General features: G+C 40.9%; 1 protein-coding gene across 1 annotated transcript in view; it reads right to left on the bottom strand.

Annotated features, from left to right (window-relative positions):
* The window catches only part of TBCD (tubulin folding cofactor D), a 120212-nt gene extending 107884 nt beyond the window's left edge, over window positions 1-12328 (bottom strand). The window contains exons 1-7 of the mRNA XM_005424536.2: window positions 12134-12328; window positions 9649-9699; window positions 9352-9449; window positions 8518-8619; window positions 6781-6927; window positions 5895-5950; window positions 3615-3747 (exon numbers count right to left, since the gene is read on the bottom strand). Of these exons, the coding sequence (XP_005424593.2) occupies window positions 3615-3747; window positions 5895-5950; window positions 6781-6927; window positions 8518-8619; window positions 9352-9449; window positions 9649-9699; window positions 12134-12305 (759 nt within the window). The 5' untranslated portion in view covers window positions 12306-12328. The remainder of the gene's footprint in view (window positions 1-3614; window positions 3748-5894; window positions 5951-6780; window positions 6928-8517; window positions 8620-9351; window positions 9450-9648; window positions 9700-12133) is intronic.
* Between the last annotated feature and the right edge of the window lie 53 nt (window positions 12329-12381).

Below are 12381 nucleotides of genomic sequence, written 5' to 3' on the forward strand. Positions count from 1 at the left end.
TGGGCTGCACGTGTTTGGGTGTTGAGCATCAACATGACACCAAACTGACAGACACCGACACAGTGATGGCAGCTTTCATGTGATCCCAGTTATTTATCAGCTGAACATCTGAAATGTTTACACTAACACATGGAGAGCTGGCAGAGTACCTCTTTTACATCGTGAGATTACCAAAACCCACAGATTTTAAATACTCAGAAGGTAAAAAACATTTAGCAGCTTGAGATAGTACTATGCTCTAAAAAGAAACAGCTTAATAGTAACAGAACTTCTGAACCTTGAATGAACCACAAAAGTTCTGGTGAGAAGAGAAAAACTCAGGAGTATCAGACAAGGCCACATTAGAAGAAATACTCAGTGACAGTCAGGAGAGAAATGGCATGAGCAGAAAGGAGTCAGTGCCCTCAGTACCTGCAGACATAAGAACATTTGTACCTCTCACCAACACTGCATCATCTACACTTTTATCACCAAACCACTAAGCAACGACCCCTTATTTAAAAAATAATGCCAATAGACAATCCTAATACAGCAAATTCTCGGAGAATGCCAAAAATACAGAGACTTGGGAAACATTCTATTTGGAAATATTCTATTTTTGTGCCTCTGGGTCTGAAAGAATGGAGTTAGAGAGTTCTTTCTTCCCTGGAGCCAAATTTACATAAGCATGTAGCTATTGCTAAATAACCTTTGCATTGGAGACAGCTCAGGGAAATGCCTCGTTCTTAAGACTCTCGAGTTTCATCAGATCACTGTGTAGGGCGTTTTATTTTTTTTAATTATTACTCACACTTGTATACTGAATCACTTATAAAACAAATAAGGTTTAATAAGTTTCAATGCCCAAGGCTACCTCAACGTGATGACATCTCTGTCACGCAAGAACTGGGAGTGCTGTGCCCTGCAGCGATAACTAAAAAGCTGTTTGATATAATGGCAGGTTTAAAAGCAAACCTCCAGACCAAGAGAATTTAAAATGCAGATTCTTGAAACAGGCTAGAAGTTTCCTTCAAGTAAACAAATGTTATAAAAAAGTAGCAATTGCTTAATAATACAACATTTTCAGTCCTTCACATGCCAAAGGACAGGAGCAGGGAAGTGAATTAAACGCCACAGCGCAACAGAGGTTTCAACAAAGGAGGGCAGTTTGAAACACTGAAATTTGAAATAGTGTCACAGAGGTGCCTGCTGGTGCCCCCCATTGGGAAATGGTGAGTTACTGAGGACAGGTGGAAGGAGCAGAGAGCCACAGGCCCCAGTGCAATTACAATATGCAAGGCGGGGTGCGTGTTCCGACAGGAGCCGCGGAACGGCCGGACTCGTTCTGCACACAGCGCTGGGTGAGATGAAACAGCAGCACACACCTGATCAGCCAGGCTCACGGCCACAGAGAGGCAGATCAAAGTCAGCCACGGCCAACTACTCACTGCGTCCCTGACTTGCAGTTTCACTTCATTGAAATGCAGGAGTTTCGTGTCTTTTCCGAGCAATTTTTCCATGCCAGCCTCGCTCCGAGCCGCTCGGTAAATGCAGACCAGAGGTGGCACAAAATCCTAACCCAACCAAAACCCACCCTGCTCAGGGCAGCCCCACTCTGCTTTTTATCCCCTCTCTGGTGGGTTACATCATTCCCAAAACCTGCACAGTCCCAAAACTCCCCTTGCTATACTGACCAGAACTGAAAAATGGTCTTTTTTCTCCTGCTTCTTCAAAGATGGCCAAGCAGCAGCAGTTTGACTCTTAAAGTAACAAAATGCTGGAGGAATTCAAGGGCAAAGAATTCTGAAGCTTGCTGCCACAACTTTTAGTTGCCCCTCATGAGGATGTCCTCTGCTTTATACATTTAGTGATTACTTGTTATGTTAAAATAGATAGTATTTATTTATAGAATAAATAGACTATATTATATAGAATAGACTATATTATATCCTGCAAGAAGTATAGAATTATTTATAGAAGTATACATTATTTATAGAATAAATAGATGTATTTATAGAATAAATAGACTATATTATATCCTGCATGAAGTTAGAATCTTGCATGTTAAAGACAAGTGTTTACTTATTTTGAACATTTATTTTCAGCTGATATTTTTGACAATATAGTGTTGCTCCAAGTGTGAAACAAAATTCTTAATATTAAAATATCAAGAATATATGTAATTATATATAAATATGATATGTATAACATTTAACTCTTGAAATAAATATTTCCTGCTCTCCCTGAGCACCTACATGCCTACACATACCATTCTGAAAACCTTTACTCCCTAATGATACAGCTCATTGTAGTGACTAAAAGGAGAAATTGAAGACTAAATGCAAGACAAAACTTTACAAATCTGCTCATATCTACCGACTGGAACAGGAATGTGGAGAAGAAAAAAAAAAAAAAAGTCCCAGAAAAGCAAAGCAGCAGGCTCTGCTCCCAGGTCTATTGTATCACATTCTGGTTTCGATTCTACTTGTTGAGTATTCACCTGTTTCGCTTAGTGAGCACTAATGAACAGGTGGATGGAGCCAAAGCCAAACTCAAAGGAATTATGACAAAACACTAATGCATTATACATCCTGCAGGTCTCATCATGCCTGGGAATGGCAAACAGTCAGTCTCCCTTTCCAGATCTGACAATAAAATGATGAAACATCATTCTGTCTTTTGAAACGCTGCAATGCACACAAATAACGCTTCCTCCTGCTTAAGCAGCAGTCCTCAGTTATTCTAAATATAGATCATTTCTTCTCCCTTCTGATTTGGAAGAGCTCAAGAGGAAAAAGAAACAACTAAAAAAAAACCCACACACTTACTCCAGACCTTTGCTTTGATGTTTAGTACCACACTGCACACAAGTCCTCTTAGTGACTGGTTAAGAAGAGTAGCAAATTTATGCAAATTATCAAAACTTGTACAAACACCAGCAAATCCTCAAACCTGTGCAACTGCAAAGACTGCACAAGGGCTCGTGATCTGTCTTCACCTGCACTGCCTTGGTCAACAACCAAACCAAGAAGGAACAACAATCCCTCCCCCACACACAAACCCATTCTGCCCAAATACATTCGGACATCAAAACTGGCACAGACACTGGAAGTGCCACCCCAGGATTTCAAAACACAGCCCAGCACTTTTAAGGGTGTAAAACTTCACCAAAGCTTTTATAAATAGCCCTTTTTAGGATGCACAAGAGGAGCAGTGCCCTGGAACAGCAGTTCAGGTACTGCAGATTTTTTCCCCAGGCACAGTATATCAATTTGAAAACCCAAACTAAGAATTCAGCTCTTTTGAGTCACACACCATTATCAATTCACAAGGAAAGACCACTGAACAAAAAATTCATTCAGATTAGGCAACAAACTCAAACTTACTGAAATGACTGCTACTTTGAGAGCTATTTATGAGTAGCTGTACTGGCAATTTCACTTTCATTTGGGGCATGACAAAAAAAGAAAATACACATGCATGGGAAGTTATATTGTCTAAACTGCTGTGGAGGAATTTCTCCTTTTTTCATTGCCAGGAACCCCTCTGTGTATTTGCTGTCAAGGGCCTCCTGGAGCAGTAAAGAACGTCCATAAACCCAACTGTCTATCTTTTAAGGGAGAAGCAGTATTTACCAGGGCTTGGAGCATGCCATTCACAATGACAGTGCCCTCCATGGTCTGGGAGGAGGATTTGGATAACATGGAGAGCACCCAGTCCAGGAAATCTGCCATCCTGCTTTGCTTGACATCAGGGCGGACAATAAACCTGTCACAGAAAAAAAAAAAAAGAAAAACATTGCAGCCGTTGACTTTATGACACCCAGTGAAAAATGATTTTTCCTCCTATCCAAACTGGTTGTAGTTCCTGGAAACAATTCTTCAATGCTTGTTTCCCCAAATCACTGAGGATAGGAACACTCCAAACCATCCTATGTTTAGCCCAGCTGTTTCTGAGCAAGGCTCTGACCTGGAACTTTGTTTTCACTTCAAACCCAGCTAAAAACTTGGGTTCTAGAAATTTCTTATCTTAATTATAAAGCAACACAATATTCAAAGCTTTAAAAAAATTATTTCTATTAGAATTAGTGAAAAGTTAAAACAAATAGGAGGATTCTGCACCTCTCTCACCAAAACCAGCCATTCTGCAAATGTGAAAATCAGTGGTCATTTTGCACTGTCTGTCAGCAGTCAGGCCCAGAAACAACAAGCAGCAGGGCTACATTTGGGGTTCCAGATATTTGAAAAGGTCAAGCACCTGTTATTTAACACACTAGACTGGTGAAGAGATTTGTTTTTAGCCATCTTAGAAAAGGGAAAAGATGATTTGCATGGCTAAACTGCCATAATTCTCTCAGCCCTTCCCTGAGCAGCCAAGCTGCAGTCAGGGCATCACTTCAGTGTCCAGACACCCACAAACCAGGTCCTGCTGCAGCAGCAACTCAGACTACATTTGTTCTCAACTCACCCAGTGGAAACAAGGCACATGGGGAGTTGTGCCCACCCAGCACAACTCACAGAATTCCAAGAGGATGTGCCCCAGAGCCAGGACCTGGATCCTTCCTACACCTACAGATAACTGGGGAAGTATTACAGATGACTGAGGGAGTATTCAATATAATTAATACAGAAAACACCTCAGCAGTGAGCTGCTGGGATGGAGTGGCTTCCCAGGCAGTCCCTGTGGTGCTCAGCAGCAGAACAATGAGGATTTGGGGGGAGCTGCAGGAGGGTTGGTTTGGGTGGAAGGATGAGGCTGCCTTTGGCCCAAGGGCACACGTGAGAGAAGTGACCTGTGAAGTGGCTGAGCTGGTTCCTAGACCCTTCCTCAGCCCCAAGGAGTTTAAATCTTTCTTTCCCAAAGGAGTGCCCTAACCTCCAGACTAAGACCAGGATAAGGATCAGCCTCATCTCCTCCTACTGCAGCCACTCACTGAGCAGGCAGAAAAGAGAATTTATTAAATACATTCCAGCTCCTTTGCCCTGTGAGAAGCAGCTCACTTAGGAAAACAGCAGGTCTCACATCCTGATGTTTCTAAACTTCACTTGGAATTCATCAACTCCCTGGAGCACAAAGCAGGGCCCAGACTTTCTCTTGCTCCCCAGGGACTTTCCCAGAGCGTGCTACAGAGTCAGACTCCTGTATCTTATCTGTCCATCTGTCCAGGACCGTTGTGCTCTGCCCACCCAAGTAACAGTCCAGCTCCAGGGAGGTGGCACACAAACCTCATGTCAGAATGATTATGCTCACAACTGGCTTTGGGGATGTGAGAACAGGGAAAGGCCTTGCAGCCAGCCTTCTCATTTCTGGTGAAGTGTTCTAATCACCAGGCTGCTTTGAAAATGGCGTTTTCATAATAAACTAAATAATTTTAAATCCACTATACAGCACCATTACAGCCTGGCATAGCTGGTACTGGAACCAGCCTAATGTATTCCATCCCCACGTTTGTGCTGAACATTCACTCCGAATTAAAATTAATCAGCGCCCTCTGCTGAGCACAGGCTGCAGTGCAGAGCTGGGCTTTTACTGCTTTAAAAAGGAAAAAAAACCCCAAATCATTCCCAACCTGAGATGACTTTCACTAAAATGTCCAGGAATGTGGACTGGAATAGATATTGAAACAAGAGACATGTTTATACTATCCCTGCTTAATTTTTTATTTTGTAATTTATTATTTTTATCTTATTATTTTATTATTATTAATTTCTTATTTCATAATCTATTGTTTTGTAATTTATTTTCATGTGCAGAGGAAGCAGTATTCCCAACAAACACTGCTGCATCCAATTCAAGCAATATTCATATCCCACAGACAGCTGGCAACTTCCAGCTCTCCCAACCCTGCCATGTCAGATTAAGAAACAGCAGGAGGAATGGGAGCCTTTCTGCCAAGATGCACAAAAGAGACTTACTTGGACACCAGCACAGCAGCTGCATCCCGAGCCTTGTCACTGACAACCAGGTAACACTGAAGGGAAAAGAAAACTGACTGTAAAAGAATTCATAACTGAAGATAGAAAACCAACTGTGTAACAGCTCTGTACATAATACACTACTGAACAATCACATGACAAATATTATAATGATTACACACATTATGACATTATTATGGTTACAAACTCAGCTTAAAGATAGTAGAAAGTTTATTTTTCCATTTAACAAATTGTATCTGAGGCAGAGTCTCCCTCTGTGTGCCTTTCAAATTAGGTTTATTACTGAAGATTTATTTGCTGAAGCCTTAACTCACAGACACATTGGGCTGTAAGCAGTAAGACCCTTAGTGCTGCAAATGTCAAAAGCCTGAGCTGTTGGGGTGCCTGGGTGGTTTATTTTTATCTCTAAGGCATGACAAGTCAGCCACCTGGGCTGACATCCACTGGAACTTCATTTATTTGTTTAAAAATCTTCACACAGTCACAGCTTCCAAAGTTGCTCACTCTGATCAAACGCTGATTTTCTCTAGAAATCCTCAGATTTGGCTTTCAGAGAACCTCTCTGGCACTTCTATGTGTTGAAAGCCTCTAACATATTCAAAGGCTGGGGGTCACCTCAGATAAAATAGTTTATTACATCAGGGGAAACAAGTTCCAGGCTCACCTGACTCTAAAGCAGAAATCAACAGATTGAAGATCCAGAGTATAAAAAAATTCTTTACGGATTAGAAACAAAAATACAAATTTAAACAATATGCAGCAAAGAATATCATTGAGGAACGTACAGAACACATTAATATTTATCACATATTGATTGAGTCAAAGATGCCAGGTGTGGAAGCATTCCAGGGTGTGTTCTCCTCACCTTGGCTATGTCCAGGATGCGATCCATGGTTGGCTGCCGAGCCTGCCCCTCCAGGGAAACGAGGTTCCCATCAAAACGGGCCAGGTCAAAAGGGATCAGGCAGATCATGGACAGCCACAACAGCAGCATGTAGCGAGTTTCCCAAGTCTGCAAAGGAATAGAAAGATATTTTTGCCCCAGACAAAGGAGAGGAATGATGAGGAGGATTTTATCAGAAGGCTGATTAATTACTATATAAAATTATATTATATTGTATTATATTATATTGTATAATCATACTATATTATATTATATTAATATCATATTATATTATATTATATTATTCTATACTGTATTATATATATTCTATAATATATATTATCATATTCTATACTGTATTATATTATATATTATTATATTATTCTATACTATACATTACATATGTATTATTATGTTATTCTATACTATATTACATTATATTACATCTAAACTGAATCTGCTAAGCACTCAAACTGCACTCTAGTGCACAGAATTTTTGTGACTGCCAGCGACACACACACACCTGGATTTAATTGGTCAGTGAATTAAAAACACACTAGAATTCAATTATTAATTTTCTTCAGGTAAACAGTCTTTTACAATGTATTTTACTTGTGAAAAACACAGGCGCAGCAAATGAGGTAAGAATTGTTTGGTTTTTTCTCTGATGTTCAGAGAATGTGAAACCCAGAAATATTCCTGGGAAGAATTGTGCCTTGCTTTTCTCTGTGAAGAGAAATGTTGTGACAGGAATGGTAAAACAAAGGTATTTTACTTCATTTTCTGCAACGTGAATTGCCAAGAGCACAAACTACCCTCTGGCTCCAAGGAACTTCCAAAGATGAGCACGAAGAAACTCCGAATATGAGCGCCCTGAAACTCCAGAGGAGACAGAGCTACAAGGGATCCCAAACAGCAAAACTGTAACAAAATTCATGGACCCTCCCCCCAGTCAGAAATCTAGGCAACCTTGTTTCCTTCCCAAAGGAAACCTGCACCTTCCCATTCTCCTGTTTTTCCTTCCCTTGGCCTATCTGTGCCTCCACTCACAAATATAACATAAGCATGTTTTTCTCCTTAACTTCTTATGTGTTGCTTTCATGGGTTTACCACAACAACTTCTGAAGAAATAAGGAAGTTTTTCAAGATTTAAAGCTGTACACCTACAGCAACAAAGTGTCAGAATTGATGTTTCTTTTAAAAAAGCTTTAATTTAGAGCAGCAATACAATTATTGTCTTCAAATCCCTTATTTTTGTTACTTATAATTGATAAGGATGTCACTTAAAATTCATCTATCTTAAGCAGCTCTCAGGAGTTCTTTTTCCTTATTTAAAAATATAAGAATATAAACTACAGTATCCTGGAGTCAGACAGGATGATTTATCAGTTACTCATTTTAGAGATTTAATACTTTCACTGCCCTTCTTCTTACTCTTGTTACAATCAATGTGTTCCTTACATGAGTGCTTAAAGATTCTACTTGCACCTCTACTGCCGCTGCTTCTAAATCCTTGGAACAAATCCCATGAAAGAACACCAAAACCTCTCCTTGGGGAGGATATTTCTCCTGTGACAAGATGATGGTTTTCACACCAAATCCAGGTGTTAACACCAGACAGGGTCTGTCAGTGCTTTATCTACTTTTTCCCAATTTTTTTCCTTCAGCTTTTTCCACTGGAGACATAAAAGCTGAACAAAAAGTACAGCAAGTGCTCACCTCAGGGTCTCTTGGGTTCTGCTTTGCAAGCATATCCAAAACAGGCTGCAGGTCCCTGACTTCGTGAGGGAACAGGGGCAGGAAACGTTTGTAGCCTCTCACCTAAAGCAGAAAGTTCCAGAATTCAGAATTTCAGAACCCATCCAGCACCAGCACACACCGAGGGGAAAGGAAAGACCCTTGGAGGAATTTCTTCATTAGGATCCTCGTGTCATAAGGAGAGTAAGCCTGCAATCAAAGTCTTAAAGACCTTGTGATATTTAACTTGGTGTTTAATTGTGATATATAACTTTGTGTTTTTACAAAGTTATGAAGAATTCATGAGATGATAATTAACTTTAAAACAAGGGACATCTGGAGATTGTCCAGTCCAGCCCTCCTGGTAAAGCAGGGACACCCAGCAGGGTGCCCAGGACCACGTCCATGGGGTGTCCAGTATCCCAGGGATGGAGGCCCCACCACCTCTCTGAGCCACCTGTTCCAGGGCTCAGCCCTTACAGCCCAAAAATATTTCCTTGTGCTCAAATGTAAATTCCACATCCATCGAACTGTTCATCCCACTTTGCTTTTCAACGTTATAACTCATGTTTCATCACTCAGTACCTCCATGTCTGCAATTTCTTTTACATTCAGACCTGGATTTTTACTAATTTGGATCCTTAAATAACATAAGCTATCATGAAAATGGGAAACAAGAGAATTAATCTTTCACAGTGCAGTTTAAAATATTTAATCACATTCAACACATTTATTTTATATTTTTGAAAATAACAAAGAAAATATTCATAACTTACAAATTTCAGTTAAAGAACATTAAATTTAGGATTTTTTTACCTTTGTAATGATGTAGAGAAATTTAAAAGCCAGGTGAACTAGTGGGGGAGGAGATGCACTGTCCCATACTATCTCCAACAAGGAATTCATCATCCCCTCTAGTGAAAGGAGAGAAAAACCAGTGAGGCTACATGCAGGTCACAGAGTTTCTTGTACTTCTGATAGAACAGAGTGAGACAGCAATTATAAAATGGAAATACTATCAGCCACAGCAATCCTGTAATGTAAACCCAGATCTTCCAGAGTAACAGATTTTTAAGTATAGACACAACAATTATTTAAGGCTGACATTCCTACCTAAATGGTGATCCAAAAGGTGAGGCTGCTCCTGGTACTTGTCCATTATACCTGAAAATAAAAGGATATCTGTAATAAACTACTTCAAGGCTCTTCCAGGTCTTAACTGTGCCATCAATCCACTCCCAGGAGTCTGTCCAATTTCCCTGGACAAACCTCCCACAAGTAACATTTTGCAACGAGAGTGCTCCTCACAACCCTCAGAGCCAGTTTCCTATTTTGAAATAGAACACAGGGAATTGTTCAGCAAAGAGCAAAGAATCCTTAACAAATTTAAACTTCAACAAACAAACTGCAGCTCTTACCACTGTGCTCCTCAAAACTGTTCATATCCCTTACTCTATTTTGCTGCCAGTAACACAGTCTCTCCTTTTGGATACTGACTCAAGAAAAGACAAATTGAAAAGGAGTATTGAAAAAAGAACAACTTTCAGACACAAAAGCTTTTCAATTTAAATCCAGAATCAACAAAAAACAGCTACAGAAATGAAAGCTGGATTCCCAAGGAGATCATTAAGTGATCTAGTGTGGCACTGGAGATTGCCTGGCTCATTTTAGTTATTTGGTCAGAAAGCAGCTTTTGAATTAGAAAACCAAAACCTCCTTAAGCTCCCCTTTTCTGTATTTGTTTCTCTCACAAACCACTTTGCTCTCTGTCCTTTTTCTCTGCTTGACACATCAGCATTTACACTGAAGACATGACTCAAGGCCAACAGTGCTGCAGTTGACCAGTGGATGACACTGCACCATCACTTTCAGACACCAGACCAACCAACAGCACCCCTGTGCAATTCCACTGGGACACCAGAACAGCATCCAGAGGGAAACTTCAGCTCCTAATCATCCCTGACTTCCCACCTGAATTAATGCTGCACACAAACAGCAGAACCAGCGAACACAAATTCCAACACCAAAGCAACAGCTTTCCAGCAGAAGTGGGATTGAGGAGCAAATTCTTTTCCCAGGTCACAGCCTGGCAAAGATAAAATAAAACCCTAAATATAAAAGCTGAAGAGAATGAACCTAAACCAGATGCTCTAAAACTATTATTTCAAAAAAGATCTTCCTATATTTTCCTACAAAATTGTAGTTGCAGATTAAACAGTTTCTCAAACTTCTGTTTCTAATGGTGAATCACAAAATGAGCATCATGAGTTTTTCTGAATGCTTTGGAAACTTTCATCAAAAGCCTCTGGAAGAGGTGATCACTGCATTCACTGATCCCAGATAAAAGGTGTTCCCTAAGTGTCAGTGTTCTAACTCACACACTGAGCCTCTTGGCAGGTTTGGGACATTTTGTCCAAGAAGGATCAATGACACTTGGGTTATAAATATTATAACCCAGTACTGAACCACAACACCTTTTTTAAGTATATTGAGCCCATATTTACTGGGCAGTGATATACAGGCAGAAAGCTCATAAATAGAATTTAAATGCAAAGAAACACTCCACATGATGTGACAGAGAGGCACAGCAAGGTGATCTTTCTAGCAATGGTTTTTCCTGTCCCACTGCATCTGACATTTCCTCTGTGATGCTGAAAAACTTCAGCAAGAAGAGTTCCTTCTGTCTGAGCAGTTTCATGTCCATCATTCAGATGGAACAGTCAGTTCAGCCAACCACAATAATGCTACTGTGAAACTTCTGCAGGGTCAGATCTCCAGATTTGGGGGGTTCTGCTATACTGTTTGCCCACCTCATTTCTTGTTGTCAAAAACAAAGCTGCTGGGTCAATATTTTGACTGTGAGTTTTGCAAGTTCACCATCCTTCACAAAAATCCTTGCAAAATGCCACTCTGCTAAATTCAGTTTGCAAATACACGAAGCACTGAATGAACTTTTGCAAATCACCTCATCAGAATATTGACCCAACACACAGATGTGCCTTGAAACAGGCTGGTCACCCAGGACACTGCTACATGCACCTCACTGTGGCCCCTCCACACTCAGCTGAGACCCAGGGGCAGGACAGCTTTCCTTAGGGGGCACAAAAGTCAAACCAAGTTACCTCTACTTGGAAAAACAAACATGATCTGCATGGACACAGCTACTCTTCACATTTCCCTTGAAATGAAAAGGTAAATAGGAAATTGATACTTTAAAGCCCAAAATGTGTGTGTTTCCATGAGTAACAGAGTTGTTTTATTCGACAGACATACAAACTTTTAACTAAATTATGGCCTGAATTTGAACAGGAAACTGAAGGCCCAGCACGAGTCAGAATTCAGATTTCTGGAATTTAAGACCTAAGTTTTCACTTACAGTAGTTAAATACCAGGTAATAAAAGAATATCTATATGGAAAACGAAATTAGCAAAAAACCACATCTGAATTACCTGTTGATAAAGTTCCAGCATTATCACTGACCCAAAAATTAGCGGTTTGGTCCCTTTTTGGTATTCAGCAATAACAAAATGAATCATACATAATAAAACGTTTGTGTCATGCAGGAGCAGGACCACTCCCTTTGGCTGCCGTGCTTACCTATGAACCGTTCCACGGCCATTTCCCTTGTCACCAGCTCCGCGAAGACCTCCCGCAGGTTCCCGATGAGCTCCGCGACCTCGCGGCTCTCGGTGAAGCTGTCCAGGATGTTCCTGGCGCTGATGGCAGCCGGCTCCTCGCCCTCCTCCGGCTCCCGCCCCGCTCCCTCCATGGCCGGGGCCCGGCGCTGCACTGACAGAGGAAGGGTCGGTTCCGCCCCGCTCAGGGCGCGGGCAGGGCCGGTCCCG

This window comes from Geospiza fortis, unplaced genomic scaffold (assembly GCF_000277835.1).
Source record: "Geospiza fortis unplaced genomic scaffold, GeoFor_1.0 scaffold244, whole genome shotgun sequence".
In the NCBI taxonomy this organism is placed as follows: Eukaryota; Metazoa; Chordata; class Aves; order Passeriformes; family Thraupidae; genus Geospiza; species Geospiza fortis.